We start from the raw sequence: 24,328 nt of genomic DNA, 5'->3' as shown, positions 1-24,328 counted from the left end.
CAGCCTTATCCCTATCCTATAGTAATGTTTCCCATCCTTGTCCCCTTGTAGTAATGCCCCTATCCTGTAGTACCAGGGCTGTGGAGTCGGAGCTCATTTTGGTGGAGTCGGAGTCGGTATAAAATGCACCGACTCCGACTCCTAAAATATATAATAAATTGGGGACAGTTGTGCAATGCAGAATGTGCTGAATATTTTACTAAATAATATTTAGTATAATGCTTATTTCTTTGTCGCTGCATTGGGAGACCCAGACAATTGGGTGTATAGCTTCTGCCTCCGGAGGCCACACAAAGTATTACACTTTAAAAAGTGTAACCCCTCCCCTCTGCCTATACACCCTCCCGTGCATCACGGGCTCCTCAGTTTTATGCTTTGTGTGGAAGGAGGCACACATCCACTCATGAATTCTCAAATTAGTTATATCGGTTGGAAGAAAAGAGGGCTCCCATGGGGCCCCCGGCATGCTCCCTTCTCACCCCACTACGTCGGCGGTGCTGTTAAGGTTGAGGTACCCATTGCGGGTACAAAGGCCGGAGCCTCATGCCGTCTCCTTCACCATCCCTTAGCGGCTCTGGGAGAAGTGGGATCCTGAGCGGTCATCCATCCACTGGGACCGTGCTCCCTCCGCAGCCCCTGTGGGAATCTGTCGGACAGGAGTTTACTTATCCTCAGGGACCGGGCCCTGCATCACTAAGGTACTCTGTATCGCCATGGGGGATGTGCATGGAGCGCCTTCATCCCGGACGCTGCAGCAGCTGCTTATTTGTGACGGCCAGCGGACTTCCGCGCCGACCGCGCCTGTTTGTCGGCCGCGGTCTTAAATTTAGTCCCCGGCTTCAATTGCGGCCTAGTAGCAAAACTCCCGCCCCCGGGTCTGTCTATCAGGGGTAAGGGCGGGACGGCCGGCCTGACGTCGGCTGTGAGGGCCGGAGCATCCTGTATGTTTCCTCCCCCCTCACTGATCACTGTGGGGACTCCAGATTCCCGCACTTTTTCTAACGCCGCCCACGGCTCCACTCCTCCCCTGAGAGCTCCGGCAGCCATTTCTTTGGCATTTTGCCTGTGGAGGATTTCCTGGAAAGAGCTCTGCAACGCTGGGAGACCTAAGGCAGGGAATCTGGAGGACACACACTCCGCTTTTTAGCGGTCGGTAAGCCACACCGGTCACCCGGTGCTGGTCCCCTTAGGGTGCCGGAATAGATACTATATATATATATATATATTTATATATTTCTGTTCGGTCGGGCTGTATACCCTTCCCATATACCCTCAGTGATCACTCTCCTCGGAGACAACAGCATGTCGTCCACAAGGAGCAAGGGTGCCAAGGCACAGGGTTATTTTGCGACCTCTACCTCTTGTGCGGCTAAGTTACCTGCGGGTTCCACCTACCCTCACTGTGAGCAATGCTCAACCCCTGTTTTGCTTCCTCAACCCGAGCCTCGGTCACTAGTGGGCCCCTCGGCTCAGGTAGAACCCCTTGCTCCCCCTGTCCAGGCGGCAGTGACATAGTTTGCAGTTTTTGCTGAAAAACTCTCTGAGTCACTCTCACAATCCATGGCTCAGTCTATGGACAAATGGTCTGCCAAGCTGCTTGAAGCTTTGCAGTCCTGACCGGTCCTTACACAAGCCCCGGGCCCTGTTGGATCTTCACCTCCAGGCCCCTCTCTGTCCGCGCCGCAGCACGTTCCCAGGGGTGGCCCTAGGTCTCACGTGGAGGACTCCGGCCCGGACCACAGTCCCAGACCGGCTAAGCGAGCCCGCTGGGAATCTTCCCCGACTTCTTCACGCTGCTCGGGTTCCCAGCGTGAGGACTCTCTGGCGGACGAGGCGGACGTCGCAGCTCAGGGCTCTGACACTGACGTTGCTCTCATTAAGGGTTGGGCTCAATGTCCCAAGGTGGATCCCCCAGTCTCTAGATTGGCGGCTAGATCTGTGGTATCAGTTGCAGATGGATCATCGCTAAAGGATGCCACTGACAGGCAGGCAGAGCTCCTGGTAAAATCCATCTATGAAGCCACGGGCGCATCTTTTGCCCCGGCCTTTGCAGCCGTGTGGGCACTACAAGCTATCTCAGCTTGTCTGGCTGAGATTAATGCGGTCACACGTAATTCTGCTCCGCAGGTTGCGTCTTTGACTTCTCAGGCGTCAGCTTTTTCTTCCTACGCCATGAACGCAGTTTTAGACTCTGCTAGCCGTACAGCGGTGGCATCCGCTAACTCTGTGGCAGTCCGCAGGGCCATGTGGCTGCGCGAATGGAAGGCAGACTCGGCTTCCAAGAGGTTCTTAACCGGTTTGCCGTTTGCTGGCGACCGCTTGTTTGGTGAACGATTGGATGAGATTATTAAGGAATCCAAGGGAAAGGACTCCTCCTTACCCCAGTCCAAACCAAAGAGACCTCAGCAACGGAAAATACAATCGAGGTTTCGGTCCTTTCGTCCCTCCACCAAGCCCCAATCCTCTTCGTCCAGCAGGCCGGAGAAAGGCCAGAGGAACTCCTATGCGTGGCGGTCCAAGTCACGCCCCCAAAAGGCCGCAGGAGGCACTGCTTCCAAGGCGGCCTCCTCATGACTCTCGGCATCCCCGAACCGCATCCTCAGTCGGTGGCAGGCTCTCCCGCTTTTGCGACGCCTGGTGGCCACATGTTCAAGACCAATGGGTGAGAGACATTCTGTCTCACGGTTACAGGATAGAGTTCAGCTCTCGTCCCCCGACTCGTTTCTTCAGAACATCTCCGCCCCCCGAGCGAGCTGATGCACTTTTTCAGGCGGTGAACGCTCTGAAGACAGAAGGAGTTGTGATCCCTGTTCCCCTCCAGGAACATGGTCGTGGCTTTTACTCCAACTTGTTTGTGGTGCCAAAGAAGGACGGCTCGTTCCGTCCCGCTCTGGACCTCAAACTGCTCAACAGACATGTGAGCACCAGACGGTTTCGGATGGAGTCTCTCCGCTCTGTCATCGCTTCGATGTCACAAGGAGACTTCCTAGCATCGATCGACATAAAGGATGCTTATCTCCATGTGCCGATCGCACCCGAACATCAACGCTTTTTGCGTTTCGCCATCGGGGACGAACACCTTCAGTTCGTGGCATTGCCTTTCGGCCTGGCGACAGCCCCACGGGTGTTCACCAAGGTCATGGCATCTGTTGTGGCGGTCCTACACTCTCAGGGCCACTCGGTGATTCCCTACTTAGACGATCTTCTGGTCAGGGCACCCTCTCAGATGGCGTGTCAAAACAGCCTTTCCGTCGCTCTGGCGACTCTCCAGCAGTTCGGGTGGATCATCAACTTCCCAAAATCCAAGTTGACACCGACCCAATCACTGACGTACCTTGGGATGGAGTTTCATACTCAGTCAGCAGTAGTCATGCTACCGCTGGACAAGCAGCTTTCGCTGCAGGCAGGGGTGCAATCTCTTCTTCGGGGTCAGTCACACCCCTTGAGGCGCCTCATGCACTTCCTGGGGAAGATGGTGGCAGCGATGGAGGCAGTGCCCTTCGCGCAATTCCATCTGCGGCCACTCCAGTGGGACATTCTCCGCAAATGGGACAGGAGGTCGACTTCACTCGACAGGAACGTCTCTCTTTCCCTTGCAACCAAGACGTCACTTCAGTGGTGGCTCCTTCCCAACTCTCTGTCGCAGGGAAAATCCTTCCTACCCCCCACCTGGGCTGTGGTCACGACGGACGCGAGCCTGTCAGGGTGGGGGGCAGTTTTTCTCCACCACAGGGCTCAGGGAACCTGAACTCCGATAGAGTCATCCCTTCAGATCAATATTCTGGAGATAAGGGCAGTGTATCTAGCCCTATTGGCCTTTCATCGGTGGCTGGAGGGCAGGCAGATCCGGATCCAGTCGGACAACGCCACTGCCGTCGCATACATCAACCACCAAGGCGGCACTCGCAGTCGTCAAGCCTTCCAGGAAGTCCGACGAATTCTGCAGTGGGTGGAAGCCACAGCTTCCACCATCTCCGCAGTTCACATCCCGGGCGTAGAAAACTGGGAAGCAGATTTTCTCAGCCGACAGGGCATGGACGCGGGGGAATGGTCTCTTCACCCAGACGTGTTTCGAGAGATCTGTCGCCGCTGGGGAACGCCGGACGTCGATCTCATGGCGTCACGGCACAACAATAAAGTCCCGGCATTCATGGCCCGGTCTCAAGATCACAGAGCTCTGGCGGCGGACGCATTAGTTCAGGATTGGTCGCAGTTTCGACTGCCCTATGTATTTCCTCCTCTGGCGATGCTGCCCAGAGTGCTGCGCAAGATCAGGTCCGACTGTCGTCGCGCCATTCTCGTCGCCCCAGATTGGCCGAGGCGGTCGTGGTACCCGGATCTGTGGCATCTCACGGTGGGTCAACCGTGGGCGCTCCCAGACCGCCCAGACTTGCTGTCTCAAGGACCGTTTTTCCATCTGAATTCTGCGGCCCTCAACCTGACTGTGTGGCCATTGAGTCCTGGCTCCTAGCGTCCTCAGGGTTATCTCAAGATGTCATTGCCACTATGAGACAGGCCAGAAAACCAACGTCCGCCAAGATCTATCACAGGTCTTGGAGGATCTTCTTATCCTGGTGCTCTAAGGGTTTTTCTCCCTGGCCCTTTGCCTTACCCACTTTTCTTTCATTCCTTCAATCCGGAATGGACAAGGGTTTGTCTCTCGGCTCTCTCAAGGGACAAGTATCGGCGCTATCCGTATTTTTTCAAAAGCGTCTAGCCAGGCTTCCGCAGGTCCGCACGTTCCTGCAGGGAGTTTGCCACATAGTCCCACCTTACAAGCGTCCGCTGGAACCCTGGGATCTTAACAGGGTGCTAACGGCTCTTCAGAAACCACCTTTCGAGCCGCTGCGGGATGTCTCTTTATCACGTCTTTCGCAGAAGGTGGCATTTCTAGTGGCAGTTACATCGCTCCGTAGAGTGTCGGAGCTGGCAGCGCTGTCATGCAAAGCCCCCTTCCTGGTTTTTCACCAGGATAAGGTGGTTCTGCGTCCGGTCCCGGAATTTCTCCCTAAGGTGGTATCCCCTTTTCATCTCAATCAGGATATCTCCTTACCTTCATTTTGCCCTCATCCAGTTCACCAATGTGAAAAGGATTTGCACTCGTTAGATCTGGTGAGAGCTCTCCGGCTCTACGTGTCTCGCACGGCGCCCCTGCGCCGTTCAGATGCGCTCTTTGTCCTTGTCGCTGGCCAGCGTAAGGGTTCGCAGGCTTCCAAGTCAACCTTGGCTCGGTGGATCAAGGAACCGATTCTTGAAGCCTACCGTTCTTCTGGGTTTCCGCTTCCTTTGGGGCTGAAAGCCCATTCTACCAGAGCCGTGGGTGCGTCCTGGGCATTGCGGCACCGGGCTACGGCTCAGCAGGTGTGTCAGGCAGCTACCTGGTCTAGTATGCACACTTTCACGAAACACTATCAGGTGCATACCTATGCTTCGGCAGACGCCAGTCTAGGTAGGCGAGTCCTTCAGGCGGCGGTTGCCCACCTGTAAGAGGGGGTCGTTTTCGGCTCTTTTTATCGAGGTATTCTTTTACCCACCCAGGGACTGCTTTTGGACGTCCCAATTGTCTGGGTCTCCCAATGGAGCGACAAAGAAGAAGGGAATTTTGTTTACTTACCGTAAATTCCTTTTCTTCTAGCTCCTATTGGGAGACCCAGCACCCGCCCCTGTTCCCTTCGGGCTGTTTGTTCTTTTGTGTACACATGTTGTTCATGTTGAATTGTTCTTTTGGTTCATGGTTTTCAGTTCTCCGAACATCCTTCAGATTGAATTTACCTTAGACCAATTTATAAGTTTCCTCCTTCCTGCTTTTGCACCAAAACTGAGGAGCCCGTGATGCACGGGAGGGTGTAAAGGCAGAGGGGAGGGGTTACACTTTTTAAAGTGTAATACTTTGTGTGGCCTCCGGAGGCAGAAGCTATACACCCAATTGTCTGGGTCTCCCAATAGGAGCTAGAAGAAAAGGAATTTACGGTAAGTAAACAAAATTCCCTTCATTTAAGTGAAAAATTTATTGTAGTACATGAACATCAGACATTTAATTATTTTTCTGATACAATAATCAAGATATTTAGATAGAACATAATATATTTATTAGAATACAACTTTAGAACACAAACTAATAAATTGTAAATATTTAATAATATATATATATATATATATATATATATATATATATATATATATATATATATATATATATAACCAAAAAAGAGGAACCGAACAAAATGGTCACTTAATATATCTTTATTAATGTAAAAATTATTTTATATATACACACACACTTGAATAAAAAACACAAAGCTGTGGACTGGAAAAACGGCGTCAAAACCTACATATCATATGACAATAATGCATAGCTATAATCAACCAGTGGTACAATAGGGCAAAGGGTAGTATACGGGAATTCAGAGGCTATGCATAAACGTACTAATTAAATAAATAAATAAATATAGACGTAGAAAAATATATATATATATATATATATATATATATATATATATATATATATATATATATATATATATAGAATAAAGTGTCAAGTGCTGAGGGGTTATAGCAGCAATTATATCACAATTTGAAACTACAGTCAGCAAAATTTACAGCTGATAATCAGCAAAAGTTACAGCTGCTGACACCCTATAAACACATCATGCATGAATTCCATGAGATACTAAGCCGATGGCCTAACGAATGTAGGTGGGATATGGAGGAAGGAGGACGGCTCAGATGGTATTAGCCAGAGGGAAGGGAAAATATACTTAAGTTTATGTCACTTTAAGCAAGTGTCAGAATCGGCACAATAGAAATATCAAAGTCAGTAGGAAGAAATATTAGATAATAGTATAATTACCGATGGCCACAGAGCACAGCCTCCTCCAGTTATGCGACGCCTGCCCCGACGCGCGCACGTTTCGTAGCGACTTCCTCAAGGGGGTGTGTGTGTGTGTGTGTGTGTATATATATATATATATATATATATATATATATATATATATATATATATATATATACACATATATATACATATATATATATATATATATATATATATATATATATATAATATACACACACAAGATATATATGTAATCTACTGTATTAGTGTATTACATATTTACAATTTTTATTACAGTTTGTGTTCTAAAGTTGTATCCAATAAATATATTTTATGTTCTATCCAAATATATTGATTATTGTATCATAAAAATTATTAAATATCTGATGTTCACATACACATGTTCATGTACTACAATAAATTTTTCACCTAACTATAAGCAATATATGTTGGAGTCGGTGCAAGAGAAATTGAGGAGTCTGAGTCAAAGGTTTGGCTTACCGACTCCACAGCCCTGTGTAGTACTGTGCCCATCCTAGTCCCCATCCTATAGTAATGTGCCCACCTTGCCCCAATCCTATAGTCATGTGCCCACTTTGTCCCTGTCCTATAGTCATGTGCCCACCTTGTCCCTCTCCTATAGTAATATGCCCACCTTGTACCCATCCTATAGTAATATGCCCACCTTGTCCCCATCCTATAGTAATGTGCCCACCTTGTCCCTCTCCTATAGTCATGTGCCCACCTTGTCCCTCTCCTATAGTCATGTGCCCACCTTGTCCCTCTCCTATAGTTATATGCCCACCTTGTCCCTCTCCTATAGTTATATGCCCACCTTGTCCCTCTCCTATAGTTATATGCCCACCTTGTCCCCATCCTATAGTCATGTGCCCACCTTGTCCCTCTCCTATAGTCATGTGCCCACCTTGTCCCCATCCTATAGTAATGTGCCCACCTTGTCCCTCTCCTATAGTCATGTGCCCACCTTGTCCCTCTCCTATAGTCATGTGCCCACCTTGTCCCTCTCCTATAGTTATATGCCCACCTTGTCCCTCTCCTATAGTTATATGCCCACCTTGTCCCTCTCCTATAGTTATATGCCCACCTTGTCCCCATCCTATAGTCATGTGCCCACCTTGTCCCTCTCCTATAGTCATGTGCCCACCTTGTCCCTCTCCTATAGTAATGTGCCCACCTTGTCCCTATTCTATAGTAATGTGCCCATCATTTAGTAATGTCCCCAGCCTTGTCCCCATCCTTTAGTAATGTGCCCACCATGTCCCCATCCTTTAGTAATGTTCCCACCTTGTCCCTATTCTATAGTAATGTGCCCATCATTTAGTAATGTCCCCAGCCTTGTCCCAATCCTTTAGTAATGTGCCCACCATATCCCCATCCTTTAGTAATGTGCCCACCTTGTCCCCATCCTATAGTAATGTCCCCATCCTTTAGTAATGTGCCCACCTTGTCGCTATTCTATAGTAATGTGCCGATCTCTAAAATCAGAGCTGGGGGCGGGTGAAGCAGAGGTTCACCCAGATTCAGCCAATGATCAGCGCTATAGCTGCACTGATCATGGCTGGATTTCAATGTTTTAGCCATTTTCAATACCTTTTCAAAAGGTATTTGCAAAGCGATCGCAGCCTCCGGGGCCGCGATTTCTCCATGACGTTTTGGGTACGTCGTGGGTCCTTAAGTAGCAGGGAGCCATGACATACCCAGTGCGTCATAGGTCTCTAAGGGGTTAACATATATATACACACACACACACACACACACACACACACTAAAAAAAAAACAAAGTCTCCCTCGCTGTTTGCAGAAAGTCCCTCGCTGTTTGCAGAAAGTCCTGCACAGATAATTTACTGGTGGCAGGGGGGGGGGGGTGTCCAGAGCTCAGGGACTCAAGCTGTTTATTTGCTCTGTCTATTTGCTCTAGCAGAAAAGCCAGCAGAGATAACCACCAGACAAGCTGTGTGCTGACTGGAGGGAGAGGGAGGAAAACTGTCAGAAGCTCCCTTCCCGCCGTTTTTTTACTACCCAGAGCAGGGGGGGGCACACTGACTTCTTCGCGATCTTTTAGCGCTAAGCCCCGCCCCCGCGGCCGCGATAAGCCCCCCCCCCCACACTGAGCTACCACGTAAACACACCTCTTCTCTCTGAGAGTCCTGTGCCCCTATAGCCCCCCAAGACCCCCCTGCCACCACCGCCGCAACCGGCAGCCCAGAGCCTAGGGCTCCCAGCCCACCGGAATGGGCACAGTTTCTGTCCCAATCCATGGAAAAACTGTCACAGAACTTGGTGCTGGCTATGCAATGTCGTCCTCCACACCCTTCTGTGTCCCTGGACGGAACGCAGCCTGAGGATACCCCTATGGAGGATCCTTCTGAGGTAATCCGGGCACATGCTTCACAGGTTGCAGGGATCAGGAAAAGAGCACACGGCCGGGTGTCTCCAACGGGCTCTCCCTCGGGAGCACACAGGGCAGGCTCTCCCACACGCTCCACGGCTTCTGAAGAGCTGGAGGAGGGAGAATGCTGTTTGTACCAGGAGGATTCATTGGTTTCAACCTCCCCAGATGATCAAACTGCAATAGACTCCCTTATAGCAGCAATCAACCAAACTCTGCATGTGGAGGATCCCCCATCCACTACCACTGACCATGCGGTCTCCTTTAAGAGGGCAAGGAAACCCCAAAACGTTTTCGCTGATCACCCAGAGTTTCAGGATATCCTCACAAAACAAAGGGAGAAGCCTGACAGGCGCTTCGGTAACCGAAAACTCATGGAGTCCCAGTACCCTTTTGCCTCACCTGCCCCTAAGGGCTGGGCCGATCCGCCCTCGGTCAACCCCCCCCGGTCTCCCGCCTTACCACAATGACGCTCCTGTCTTTACCCGATGGTTCCTCCATCAAGGACCCGACAGCCAGACAGGTGGAGCACCTCGCCCGCTCTGCTTTTGAGGCTGCGGGTTCCTCCCTCTCGCCCTCCTTTGCCTCTGTGTGGGTCGCAAAGGCGATCTCGGTCTGGATAGAATCCCTTAACACTTCGCTTGAGGAATCCCAGTTCACTCATACCTTCAGAGGTAAGAGCTCAAATTACCGCTGTGGCGGAGTACCTTATGTGGGTCTCCATGGACGCTGCTACCTGCGCAGCGTTTGCCGCCTCAAATACCATAGCCATCCGTAGAGCTCTCTGGCTCAGACAATGGCGAGCGGACTCTGCCTCCAAGAAGTCTCTCACGGGCCTTCCCTTTTTTCCAGACCGATTGTTTGGCGAACGGCTGGACAAGCTCATTTCTGACTCCACGGGAGGAAAGAGTACCTCCCTCCCCCAGCTGAAGTCCAGGACGTCCTTCACCAGACGTCCACAGTCCTCGTTCCGCTCCTTTCGGAACTCATTTGGTTGCTCGACATCCCGTGCTGTCCCCGCCACCAGCCGCAGACTACGCAGGGACCAACCTTCTCAGCTCTCCCCGAAACCCACTTCGTCATGGCAGCCTAGACCGAAACAGTCCAGGACTAGGGAGACTCGGCCACGACGTTTTCCCCCCTCATGACTCCTTCGGCGCCCCGGAAGACACACTCATTGTACGAGGTCGACTGCGGCTCTTTCAACACATCTGGGCTGCCGCCTCAGACGACAAATGGGTGCGAGTCCTTGTGTCTTCCGGTTACCACATAGAATTTCGGACCCGACCCCTGAGTCGGTTCTTTCTCTCAAACCCCCCAAAGACTCGAAAACGACGCAAAGCCTATTTTCTCAGCAATCCACTCGCTCCAAACAGCAGGAGTGATAATACCTGTCCCAGACGACGAGAAGTTCGGGGATTTTTATTCCAACCTCTTTGTGTCCCCAAAAAGGATGGGTCAGTTCGACCCATCCTGGACCTCAAACACCTAAACAAACATGTGCACGTACAGAGATTCAGAATGGAGTCCCTAAGGTCCATTATTGCATCCATGGTCGAAGGGGAATTCCTCACCTCCATAGACATCAAGGACGCGTACCTGCACATACCCATCGCCCCAGATCACCACAAGTTCCTCCGCTTTGCAATTCAGGACTCCCACTTTCAATTCGTAGCTCTACCCTTCGGCCTTGCCACCGCACCAAGGGTCTTCACCAAAGTCATGGCGGCCGCCATGAGCGTCCTTCACCCTAGGGGAGTAGTCGTTCTCCCTTACTTGGACGACCTCCTCATCAAGGCCCCTCCTTCCGCGACTGCTCAACCAGCGTACAGATCACTGTGGACACCCTATCCCGCTTAGAGTGGCTAGTGAATCTGGACAAATCATCCCCGATCCCATCACGATCCATCACCTTCCTGGGCATGTCCCTGGACATTCGTCGGGGCTTGATCTTTCTCCCTCAGGACAAGGCGATCACTCTTCAACGAGCGGTACGCTGCCTTCTACGTCCTCCGTCTCGCTCCATTCGATTCAGCATGAAAGTGCTCGGCAGGATGGTGGGGGCTATGGAAGCAGTACCCTTTGCTCAACTGCACCTCCGCCCACTGCAGCTAGCCCTTCTAGCGGCCTGGGACAAGAGCCCCTTCTCCCTGGACAGACATCTTCACCTGATGCCTTCAGTCAGGTACGCACTCCGCTGGTGGCTTCGGTAGTCATCCCTATCGAAGGGGAGATCTTTTCTCCCAGTGAACTGGCTGGTCCTGACCACGGACGCCAGCCTCCTAGGCTGGGGAGCAGTTTACCGGCACCACACTGCTCAAGAACGTTGGACGCCCCAGGAGTCTTCCCTACCCATAAACATCCTGGAACTCCGCGCGATCTTCCTCGCAATCAGAGCGTTCTGCCCTCTGCTAGCGGGTCGTCAGATTCAAGTCCAATCGGACAATGCGACAGCTGTAGCATATATCAATCGGCTGGGAGCACCCGCAGCAAAGCGGCTTATCTCGAGGCCCACAAGATCCTCAGCTGGGCCGAATCGACGGGATCTGTGATATCAGCGGTACACATACCGGGGGTAGAGAACTGGGCAGCAGACTTTCTGAGTCGCCAAGGCCTGGCTGCCGGAGAATGGTCTCTCCACCCAGATGTGTTTCTACACATCTGCACTCGCTGGGGCACACCAGACGTGGACCTAATGGCCTCAAGGTTGAATGCAAAGGTACCCGCGTTCATAGCCAGGTCACGCGACCCGCATACCATCGGCGCGGATGCTCTAGTCTGCTCCTGGAACCACTTCCGCCTGCCTTGCATATTTCCACCTCTACCCCTGCTGCCGCGGGTAATCAGGAAGATCAAGGCAGAGGGAGTCCCAGTGATACTGATAGCACCGGACTGGCCCAGGCGCGCCTGATACGCCGAATTAGTACAAATGCTCACAGACTCACCGTGGCGCCTTCCAGAAATCCCAGACTTTCTGACCCAAGGGCCCATTTCCCATCAGAACTCCAGAGCCCTGAAGCTGACGGCATGGCCATTGAGACCCCGGGTATTAACAAGAGCGGGATTCTCCCCCGCGGTTATTTCCACCATGATCAGCGCCCAAAAGCCTGCTTCATCCCGAATTTACCACCGTACATGGAAAATCTTCATTTCATGATGCAGGGAAACTAATGTCCAGCCTATGCCTCTGGCCATCCCCAGAATTCTCGACTTTCTACAGTCTGGCTTGCAAACGGGGTTGGCTCTCAGTTCCCTTAAAGAGCAGGTCTCAGCGCTCTCAATCTTCTACCAATGCCGCCTGGCTCAAAAACCGCAAGTCAAGACCTTCCTCCAGGGCGTTTCCCATCTAGTTCCCCCGTACAAACGGCCGCTGGACCCATGGGACCTCAACCTCGTTCTGGACGGTCTCCAGAGGTCTCCCTTTGAACCCCTCAAGGAATCCTCCCTTGCTCTTCTGTCCTGGAAGGTAACATTCCTGGTAGCAATTTTGTCCATCAGACGGGTTTCGGAGCTAGCAGCACTCTCTTGCCGCGAGCCTTTTCTGCTCTTTCACCAGGACAAGGTGGTTCTGCGGCCCCTTCCGGATTTCCTTCCAAAGGTTCTTACCCCGTTTCATTTGAACGAGGACATTGTTCTGCCTTCCTTTTGTCCACACCCAGTTCATAGGGGGAAAGGTCTCTGCATTCGTTAGACCTCGTCAGAGCTCTCAGATATTACATATCCAGGACAGCCCCCTTTAGGAAAACTGACTTTGTTCGTCATTCCTGAGGGGCCTAAGAAGGGACAGGCAGCTTCAAAGGCGACTCTGGCTCGCTGGATTCGCTCTGCGATCCAGGAAGTCTCCCGCTTGCAACTCAAGCCCATTCCTAGTGGGCTGCGAGCTCATTCAACGCAAGCAGTTGGCACTTCGTGGGTTATTCGGCATCAGGCTTCAGTGGAACAGGTGTGTAAGGCTGCGACCTGGTCTAGCCTACATACGTTTTCAAAGCATTACAGAGTCCATACCCAGGTTTCAACTGAGGAAAATCTGGATAGGAAAATTCTGCAAACGGCAGTAGAGCACCTCTCTCAGTATGTGCTCCATGCTGTCTGGGGACTGGTTCCTAGTCCTTGGGTTGTGTTGTCTTCTTTTATATTTCCCACCCATGGACTGCTTTAGGACGTCCCATGGTCCTGTGTCCCCCAATGAGGCATCAGAGAAAAACGGATTTTTGTGTACTCACCGTAAAATTGTTTTCTCTTAGCCATCATTGGGGGACACAGCACCCACCCTGTTGCCCTGTTGGGCCTTGGTTCTCTCAGTACCTTATTTGGTTATGACTCTTCTTTTCTCATGTTCCTCTGTTGAGAAGTTTTTACTGGTTTTTCTCCTACTGCTTGTGTACTAAAACTGAGGCTGCCTGGCCCGGCCAGGGGGTGTATACTGCAGAGGAGGAGCTATGCTTTTGCATCTACTTAGTGTCCTCCTATGGATAGGCAGCATAACACCCATGGTCCTGTGTCCCCCAATGATGGCTAAGAGAAAACGATTTTACGGTGAGTACACAAAAATCCGTTTTTTTCTGGTATGAATAAAGAAAGAATGAAATTACAAAGCTTCTCCTATACTTGTAATGTTAAGAACAGATGCCATGTACTTGTATTTCACAGACTCATAGACTTGTATTGGCCCTTATCATCCATGCTGACATGTCTCCGAATGGTTCACATGGACATACATTCCGTGTGAGAACACAGACATGTGAGCAGCCCTATAGGCTATAATGGGCACTTGTGGTTTCTGTGAAAAAAAACAGATACCACACCAGAAACATGTACTTGTGAAAGAGGCCCTACATGTTTTTAGAGAGCATAGGAAATCGCCTTAATGTTGTAAGCTGTAATGCCAGCTAACGATTTTCATCATGCTGTATAACACATTACCTGCGTTCTTATTTATTTACTGCGGCTTTTAGATCAATGTATTTTTGGGATGTGCGATCCATGTCTTTTTCTCCATTTGCAATATAATTATTTATTTATTTATTTTCATTTAGGTTGAATGACATGTGGACCATCAGTTTGCAAGATCGAGAGGCGGCAGCTTGGGAAGAGGTAAAATGAAGACCATTGCTTACACTGGTCTACATTTGAAAAACATTTCTGCTGACCAAAGTATTTTTGCTGATTTTACCCAAATAAAAGGTGCTGATTCCAGATATGAAGTAAACACTACATCAATACATTTTTTCTTTATCGTTCCTTTGGGAGACCCAGACCATGGGTGTTTAGCTTCTGCCTCCGGAGGACACACAAAGTACTACACTTAAAAGTGTAGCTCCTCCCTCTGAGCTTATACACCCCCTGGTGAGCATACTTAGCCAGTTTATCGCTTTGTGTTCAGGAGGACATACATCCACACATGCATTCTCATCTGATTTGTTTGATTTTTGGAAAGCGTTTGAAGAAAAGCGGGTCCACGTCTGGACTCCCGGCATGTCCCTTCTCACCCCACTGTGTCGGCGGTGCTGTTAAGGTTGATTTCCAGGGCTGGAGCCTTACATGCCGCGCTCCTTCACCATCCCTCCTGGGCTCTGGCTTGAAGTGGGAGCCAGCACGGTCTCCATGCCTGGCAGGAGACCGGTCTCCATCCGCAGCCCTTCAGGACCCTGCTGGACCGGAGCACTCATCCCCAGGGACCTGACCCTGCGTCTCGGCAGCTAAGTACCTGAGACGTTTATTTATGGGGGTCCCTGTGCTTTGTTTGGGGAGAGTGTGCTTGCTGTGTTTACTGACATTTCCGGCGGGTTCTCTAGCTGTCGCACGAGAACCGCGCCGATGGTGCCTGCTCGTCGGCCTCGCCGCTCTAATTTATGCCCCGGCTTCGCCGGAGGCCTAGTTTCTGTTCACTGCCCTCGCATGTCACTCATGCTGAGGGACAGGCTCGGCTCCGCCCGGCGGCCGTTCTGCACAGGGGAGGGACACTCCCCACTGCTGTGCGGGTCTCCTCCCCTGTGGGTTTCTATGGCCCTCCAGATCCCGCTCTTCAGAGCAAGTCCCGCCCCCTCTCCTCGCTCCGGCGGCCATTTTCTCAGAGATTCACTCAGCGCTGGTCTGCGCTCTGCATCCCTGCTGGGTGCTGTGTTTGGAGGTCCGGGCTTTGGGATCTGGAGGGCACACAACACCGCTTCAGCGGTCTGGTAAGCCACAACTTCTGGTTGTGGACCTCTGTATATACTCTCTGGGGTTCATTCTCTGCAGAGCCCCCACTCCAGCAGCATGTCTCACACGAGGAGCAAGGCTCCAAAGCTTTATTCAGTATGCACTGCATGTAAGCTCCTGCTGCCTGAACCGAGCACCTATCCACATTGTGATGCCTGCTCTAACTTGGCGGTGCCACAGCCTGGAGTCTCACCCCCAGTGGTCTCTCAGGCTGCTCCTGCGGCTGATCCCCCGGCTTGGGTAGAATCCTTTTCTAGGTCTATCTCCCAGTCTTTTGCGGAGTCCATGGGACTTCTGTCCAGGACTATGCTGACCATGCATCGGCCCCCTTCACAGGGTGCCTCTGCTGCTAGGGGTCTCTCAGGATGGGAGCTCACAGAGGATTCATCATCTGGTCCCAGACCCCGTCCTCCTGAGAAGAGACGCAGGGTTCCCTCTCCCTCCTCGTCCCGCGGCCCTGATTCAGGAGCTGACTCGCAGGATGAGGAGGATGCCTTTACGGGGGGCTCGGAGGCTAACTCCATGTACCCCATTGATCTGTCCGAAAGTGACTCAGATGTTAGTGACTTGATTGCTTCCATTAATTCTGTACTGGATCTCAATCCGCCAGTATCAGAGGAGCAACCCTCTCTGGCAGAAAAGCACCAGTTTACCTCGCCTAAGAGAGCAAAGAGTGTGTTCTTTAACCACTCCAGTTGTCAGGCCGCTGTGACCAAGCCCAGGGCCTGTCCTGACAAACGCTTCCCAAAGCGTGGTTCTGATGACCGCTTCCCCTTTCCACCTGAGGTGGTCAAGGAGTGGGCTCATTCCCCAAAGGTAGACCCCCCGGAGTCTAGACTCTCAGCCCGGACCGTTGTCGGTGGCTGATGGCACCTCCCTTAAGGATTCCACTGACCGCCAGATTGACCTTCTGGCCAAATCCGTATATGAAGCGGCGGGGGCCTCGTTCTCCCTGACCTTTGCAGCAGTGTGGGCTCTCAAAGCCATCTCTGCTTCTCTAGAGGAGATGCATTCCCTCGCCAGGGAATCTATGCCCGAATTGGTTGTCTTAACTTCTCAAGCTTCAGCTTTTTCATCCTATGCCATGTCTGCCATGCTGGAGGCTTCTCACCGCACTGCGGTGGCTTCGGCTAATTCCCTCGCTATCCGCAGGATCTTGTGGTTTCGAGAGTGGAAGGCAGATGCTTCTTCAAAGAAGTACCTTGCTGGGCTCCCTTTTGCTGGGTCCCGGCTGTTCGGTGAACAGCTGGATGAAATTATTAAGGAAGCTACTGGCAGGAAGAGTACTTCCATGCCACAAACCAAAACCAGGAAACCTGTCCAGGGTAGGAATCAGTCGAGGTTTCGCTCCTTTCGTTCCTCCCCTCGGCCTCGTCCACTAACTCAGCCAAGGACCAGAAATCCAACTGGCGCCCAAAAGCGCGTCCACAGAAGACCGCAGGAGGTGCTGCCGCTAAGGCAGCCTCCTCGTGACTATCTGTCGGCGCCAGCAACGTCCTTAGTCGGTGGCAGGCTCTCCCACTTTGACGACGCGTGGTTTCAACACGTCTCCGATCAGTGGGTGAGGGATATCATCTCCCACGGCTACAGGATAGAATTCTCTTCCAGCCGGCCAAACAGATTTTTTTCTCTCAACTCCCCCCTGCTCCAAGGCCGCCGCCTTCTCACGGGCCGTGGCATCCTTGCAGGCCAACGGAGTAATTGTACCGGTTCCCGCACGGGAACGGTTCAGAGGTTTCTACTCAAATCTCTTCCTAGTCCCCAAAAAGGACGGTTCCTTCCGGCCCATCCTGGATCTCAAGCTTCTCAACAAGCATGTTCAGGTGCGGCACTTTCGCATGGAGTCTCTGCGATCAGTCATTGCCTCAATTACCCAAGGAGATTTCCTGGCGTCCATCGACATCAGAGATGCCTATCTGCATGTGTCAATTGCAGTTTCACACCAGCGTTGGCTACGCTTTGCAATCGGAGAAGATCATTTCCAATTCGTGGCTCTTCCTTTCGGGTTGGCCACAGCTCCTCGGGTATTCACCAAGGTCATGGCAGCAGTGATTGCGGTCCTGCACCTACAGGGGTTGGCAGTGATTCCTTACCTGGACGACCTTCTTGTCAAGGCGTCATCCAGCGTGGACTGTCAGCGGAGTGTCTCGCTCACTCTCGCCACTCTAGCCCAGTTCGGGTGGCTTGTCAATCTTCCCAAATCCACTCTGACTCCGACCCAGAGTCTCACATACCTAGGGATGCAGTTCGAGACTTTGCCGGCACTTGTGAAGTTTCCCTTAGTCAAACAGCAGTCCCTCCAACTGGCGGTGCGCTCTCTGCTGAGGCCCCGCCGTTATTCCCTCAGGCGCCTGATGCAAGTGCTGGGTCAAATGGTGGCGTCAATGGAGGCTGTTCCCTTTGCCCAGTTCCATCTGCGTCCCCTGCAGCTGGACATTCTCCGCTGTTGGGACAAGCGGCCTTCCTCCTTGCACAGGTTAGTGGCTCTGTCGCCACAGACCAGGAGCTCTCTTCAGTGGTGGCTTCGGCCCCTCTCTCTGTCCCAGGGGCACTCCTTCCTGGCCCCGTCCTGGGTGATTCTCACCACGGATGCCAGCCTATCCGGCTGGGGAGTGGTATATCTCCACCACAGGGCACTTGGACTCAGTCCGAGTCAGCCCTTTCAATCAATGTGCTGGAAACCAGAGCCGTGCTTCTAGCTCTCCTAGCCTTTCACCACCTGTTGGCGGGCAGGCACATCCGAGTCCAGTCAGACAACGCGACAGCGGTTGCCTACATCAATCACCAAGGCGGGACACGCAGCCGCCTGGCAATGTTGGCGGTCCAACGCATTCTTCAATGGGCGGAGGACTCCAAGTCCACCATATCCGCAGTCCACATCCCAGGCGTAGAAAACTGGGAAGCAGATTATCTCAGCCGTCAATCCGTGGACGGTGGCGAGTGGTCCCTGCACCCGGCAGTGTTTCAGTCAATCTGCCGCAAGTGGGGCACTCCGGACGTGGACCTAATGGCATCCCGTCACAACAACAAGGTTCCGGTTTACGTGGCTCGCTCCCACGATCCTCAGGCCTTCGCCGCGGACGCTCTGGTTCAAGACTGGTCCCAGTTTCGTCTGTCCTACGTGTTTCCCCCTCTAGCTCTCTTGCCCAGAGTCCTGCGCAAGATCAGAATGGAGGGCCGTCGAGTCATCCTCATTGCACCGGACTGGCCCAGGCGAGCTTGGTACCCAGACCTGCTCCATCTGTCCGTAGAGGTGCCGTGGCATCTCCCGGACCGTCCAGACCTTCTCTCGCAAGGTCCGTTTTTCCACCTGAATTCTGCGGCTCTCAAATTGACGGCGTGGCTCTTGAGTCCTGGATCTTGACGGCTTCTGGTATTCCTCCTGAAGTCATCTCCACTATGACTCGGGCCCGTAAGTCTTCCTCCGCCAAGATCTATCACAGGACTTGGAAAATTTTCCTGTCCTGGTGTCGTTCTTCCGGCCATTCTCCTTGCCGACCCGTCTGTCCTTTCTACAGTCCGGTCTGCAGCTAGGACTGTCCCTCAACTCTCTCAAGGGACAAGTCTCAGCTCTGTCAGTGCTGTTCCAGCGGCGTCTCGCTCGGCTGGCTCAGGTCCGCACCTTCATGCAGGGCGCGTCTCACATCATTCCGCCTTACCGGCGGCCCTTAGATCCCTGGGACCTTAATTTGGTTCTCACGGTTTTGCAGAAACCCCCCCTTTGAGCCCCTTAGGGAGGTTTCTTTGTTTCGTCTTTCACAGAAGGTGGCTTTTCTGGTGGCCATAACTTCCCTCAGGAGAGTCTCTGATTTGGCTGCGCTCTCTTCGGAGTCACCTTTTTTGGTTTTTCATCAAGACAAGGTGGTTCTCCGTCCGACTCCGGACTTTCTTCCTAAGGTGGTCTCTCCTTTCCACCTTAACCAGGACATTACCCTACCTTCCTTTTGTCCGGCTCCTGTTCATCGCTTTGAAAAAGCGTTGCATACTCTGGATCTGGTGCGTGCTCTCCGGATCTATGTGTCTCGCACCGCTGCTCTTAGGCGGTGCACTTCTCTTTTTGTGCTAACCACAGGCCAGGGCAAGGGCCTCTCTGCTTCTAAGCCGACCTTAGCCCGTTGGATTAGGTCGACCATTTCGGACGCCTACCAGTGTACTCAGGTGCCTCCCCCGCCGGGGATCAAGGCACATTCGACCAGAGCTGACGGTGCCTCTTGGGCTTTCAGGCACCAGGCTACGGCTCAACAAGTCTGTCAGGCTGCCACTTGGACTAGCCTGCATACCTTTTCAAAGCACTACCAAGTGCATGCTCATGCTTCGGCAGATGCGAGCTTGGGCAGACGCATCCTTCAGGCGGCGATCGCCCATTTGTGAAGTTAGGTTCTGCCTACTTCTTAGTTTTTCTGTTTATTTCCCACCCATGGACTGCTTTGAGACGTCCCATGGTCTGGGTCTCCCAAAGGAACGATAAAGAAAAAGAGAATTTTGTTAACTTACCGTAAATTCTTTTTCTTATAGTTCCGTATTGGGAGACCCAGCTCCCTCCCTGTTGCCTGTTGGCAATTTCTTGTTCCGCGTGTTTTTCATCGGCTGTTGTCGTTGACAGAGTCTCCGGTTGTTCCGGCTTTTGCTCTGTTTTACTTGTGGGTGGCTATTCTCCTTCAGCTTTTGCACTAAACTGGCTAAGTCTGCTCACCAGGGGGTGTATAAGCTCAGAGGGAGGAGCTACACTTTTAAGTGTAGTACTTTGTGTGTCCTCCGGAGGCAGAAGCTAAACACCCATGGTCTGGGTCTCCCAATACGGAACTATAAGAAAAAGAATTTACGGTAAGTAAACAAAATTCTTTTTTTTTTTACAAATGAGAAATGTTTGATTTAAAGATTTAAAAGTTGAATATCAGTGGTAATACGAAATGCTGAAGAAGCGATAACATGTAATATATTTGTTACATTCAAAAAATGAGTCTTCTCAGCTAACCAAAAGAACAATAGTTGTGTAAATTTAATTAAGGAAAATTTTCGTTTTTTTGGTTTTTTTTTTCTGGAATAGTTATGATCAGGGTTGTGAGGCTATAAACAGTAGTCTGCTATCATGTTTGTGTTCAGTCTGCATTAATATCCATGTTCTATGATCCCTGAAGTCTTGTTGAACGTTTTCTCCTTGTTCTTTACTGATAACTCCAAGATTGGAGGGGAAGTAGTTCAGATGGCTGTGAAGGAAAGGCAATTTAACACTCATGTTTGCTCCTTTGTTTGGGTGTTGAAAAACCACAAATGTATCAGGATCATTCCTGCAACTCTAAGTGTTGGATGACATTGTTAAAAAGGTTTTTGCTGACTGAGTTAAATATGCTGCTACTTGTAAGCCCCTTGAATAACTGAATGTTGCTGTCGATTTTCACGCTGTTTATATAGCCATAAAATTCTGATGTTGGCAGTTTTGAACTGCTTTTTAAGCAGTCTTCCTGTTATACCGATTCCATATTAAGCATTTATTTGCAAAAAGTGGCTACTTTGAAGAACCTAGAATATAAGACCTATTTTCAGTTGTTTCACATTTTTTTAAGTATTTCATTCTACATGTGTTAATTCATAGTTTTGGTTCCTTCAATGTGAATCTACAATTTTCAGAGTCATGAAAATAAAGAAAACTCTTTGAATGAGAAGGTGTGTCCAAACTTTTGGTCTGTACTGTATGTGTCCAGAGCCTTCCATTTAGAACATGCTCACACGAGCGTGAAAAACGGACAAGTGAAATGCGAGAAAATCTCGCATTGCACTCTGACCAATGTTAGTCAGTGAGGGAGAGCAGTTGGTCAGCTTTTCTCACATCCAGATTCTGGATGCGTGAAAAGTTTGAATATAGCACCAATTCAGAACCAGTAGGTATTAGAAAAGAATTCCAACATGTACAATTAGTATAGATATAGCAACATGTGATATTAAAACAACCTTTAATTGGGTTATTTAAAATAGATATACAAACTGTGATCCAAACACCATTAAAACCTGGAGATGATGGGACCAAAATGTACTGTGTGTATCTATGGCACCATCATTTACAGAAAAGGGGGGAACGGGTAACGTTCACCTAAATGAACAACATCGGAGACGTGCTGAGTTTTGCAACACACAAATAGCTGATGTGGTATCACTGATTAGACGGATGCTGTGTAAGTGCAGCCTTCAAGGATGAGTGTATATACAAGAAGTAGCATGCCACTCAACAGACAGAATATTGTCACTCAGCGTCATCAACACCAGACCAAAAAGTAATATGAATGTCCCACTATAGAGCTAAACTAGTGTGATATGCTCCAACAGGGGACAACCAATACTCATGCACCATGACAAACAATGCCCAAGAAATAGAGACCTCATAATACATATACCCTGCTCAATACCGACAGCGGCAGGGGGTCGGGGACAATAGGATGTCATGTACAGTGTAATATTAGGACCACTTGAAGTGGAACCATCTCACCCAGTCCTTTTGTCGGTGAGGTGTCGTCCTTCTCCAGTGCTGCTTGGTCCAAATACCGGCACGGGGGGAGCAGTGGCTTGGTCACTAGCCCTATCTAGGATACCACTGACCCTTAGATAATCCACAATAACTCCCGCCCTTACAAGGGCAGTCCACAGCTGGCCCTGTTGTGGCTGACCCTAATAACCATCAAGCAGGTGACTCCCGACGCGTTTCACAACGACTGCTCATCAGGGGAGGCTTGGAACACCTGAAAATCGTGGTTTTGGCTCAAACTTGGAGCTCAAACCTGTGTGGCCTGGTATCATTGAAGGTGTACGATGTACTGAGGTAATTAAAGGGGACCTTAGTCCCACCTCCCTTCCCCAAATTGAAGGGACCGCCCAGCATGATTATGTAAATGATGCGGCGGCAATAATGAAAACCTGGATGATATATAACAATTCAACCCCAAATCGTGAGGGCGATATGATGATCGCTAACCAAAATAAGATGCAGTAAAACGCAATCCGTTAAGTATAAAGAGACGTAGCTCTTACCAGAAAGGACACACGTTTATTTCCCTCTCATTTGGTAATCCAGTTGAAGGACGCTGTACTTCCTGGTAGTCCGATCACGTGAGTAGTCACGTGATCGGAAATGTGAGGACCAATAGAGATCGGTCGCGTCATGCAGAACCCGACCGCTCGTCATCAATATGCGGCGGCCTGTGGAACGCAGGACTTCCTGGTTCGCCGGTCACATGATCAGTCACGCGGCCGGTGACGTCACCAACAGAGGAAGGGGGCGTCTACAGGATATCGGTCTCCCGGCCCACTTCGTGACGCACAAAGTGCTCATCACGTGATAGCGGCCGGACAGATAAAGCACGAAACTACATGTTTGTTAGTGCATATTAGGTCGCAAAATAGGACGCGTATTGTTAGCACTGTAGGCCGCATTAAATGGTTGGGAAAAACCCGTATGGATACACATTACGGGATACTCAGACAGATTGCAATGCTCCTATATCATAAGGGGAAAATGAAATGCATAATCGCACCCCAGTCACCCCGATAAAAAAGGGGGGGGGGGGTTTTGGGGGAGTTTGGTTACATTTTCGTTGTACTCATCCTGTCCGTTCAACCTATAAACATACAGGTCACCCATATGGCATATACTCATGATGATGCGTCCGAGAGGACATAAAGATGCATGTGATAGAAAAGTTAGACTCAGAAATCCAATCACATAAGCAATCCCATCCAGTAACATCAAACCAGTACAATAATGCCAAATTCGTATGGGTAACCAAAATGAGGTCTGGGAAAGGGGAGGATGGAGAACGGGGGAGGGGGACAAGGGGATCACTGTGCTCATGTTAGTGAGATAAAAGTGATATATAAAGAGATTGTGTAGACAATCATGTGTATATTAAATCCCAACAGGATATCAAGATCACGTGTGATCTGATAAGGGAATTCAGTTGATATTAGCTAGAGATACAAACAGGGGAACAACAGAGAAACGGGGGCAGATGAGGGAGAAATTTAGATGAAGCATCCGTAATTGAGCTGTTCGTTCAAACCAGCCGGGGAGACCGTATTGAGCCGGAAGATCCACCTTGCCTCTTTTTGCAGGATCAACCGGTCCCAATCTCCCCCTCTGATTGGCTTTTCGACTTTCTCAATGCCGATAAATTTTATGGCATCCTTTTTACCCCCATGAGAGACATTGACATGACGTGCAAGGGAAGTATCCCTGTCATGTTCAATGTCTCCCATGTGGTCTCCAATGCGTCTACGGAACTCTCTCCTTGTCTTACCGACATACTCAAGTCCGCATATGCACGTTGCCTTATATATGATGCCCTTAGTCCGGCAATTTATGAAATCCCGGATATTGAAAGATTCCCGTGTCACATTTGATACAAAGGTCTTGCCAGGTGAGATAGAAGAGCATGATACACAATCGCCACATCTGTGGCACCCCTTCAAATTAGACTTGAGCCACGTTTCTTGCTTGGGTGCCATAAAATGACTATGGACCAATCTATCCCCTAAAGATCTCCCCCTTCGATAGGTGACCTGAGGATGGGGACCTACTGATGTTTCCAGGTCACTGTCCATTGTCAAGATTGCCCAATGTTTTTCAAAGATGTTTCTGACAAGATTGGCACCGTTAGAAAACGTGGTAATGAATCGAGTGATTGGCTCACCTACCTCCTTCTTAGAGGTTTTTAGTAAGTCGGATCTATTTTTGGACCTTGCCTCTTTGAAAGCCTGACTCAGCACTTTTTGGGGGTAACCTCGATCGAGAAAACGCATCCTGAGGTCATTCGCCTGCGTCATAAACGAAGTGTCCTCAGAGCAGTTTCGACGAATTCTGTAATATTGCCCCTTGGGGATACCTCTCCTGAGGG

General features: G+C 50.6%; 1 protein-coding gene across 1 annotated transcript in view; it reads left to right on the top strand.

Annotated features, from left to right (window-relative positions):
• Window positions 1-24,328, top strand: part of LZTR1 (leucine zipper like post translational regulator 1) — a 119,779-nt gene that overhangs the window by 37,139 nt on the left and 58,312 nt on the right. Inside the window, exon 7 of the mRNA XM_075324567.1 lies at window positions 14,282-14,339. Coding sequence (XP_075180682.1) covers window positions 14,282-14,339 — 58 coding nt within the window. The remainder of the gene's footprint in view (window positions 1-14,281; window positions 14,340-24,328) is intronic.

Source organism: Anomaloglossus baeobatrachus, chromosome 1 (genome assembly GCF_048569485.1).
Source record: "Anomaloglossus baeobatrachus isolate aAnoBae1 chromosome 1, aAnoBae1.hap1, whole genome shotgun sequence".
Classification (NCBI taxonomy): domain Eukaryota; kingdom Metazoa; phylum Chordata; class Amphibia; order Anura; family Aromobatidae; genus Anomaloglossus; species Anomaloglossus baeobatrachus.
The sequence above is the reverse complement of the archived record's forward strand: the minus strand, read 5'-3'. Positions and strand labels throughout refer to the sequence as shown.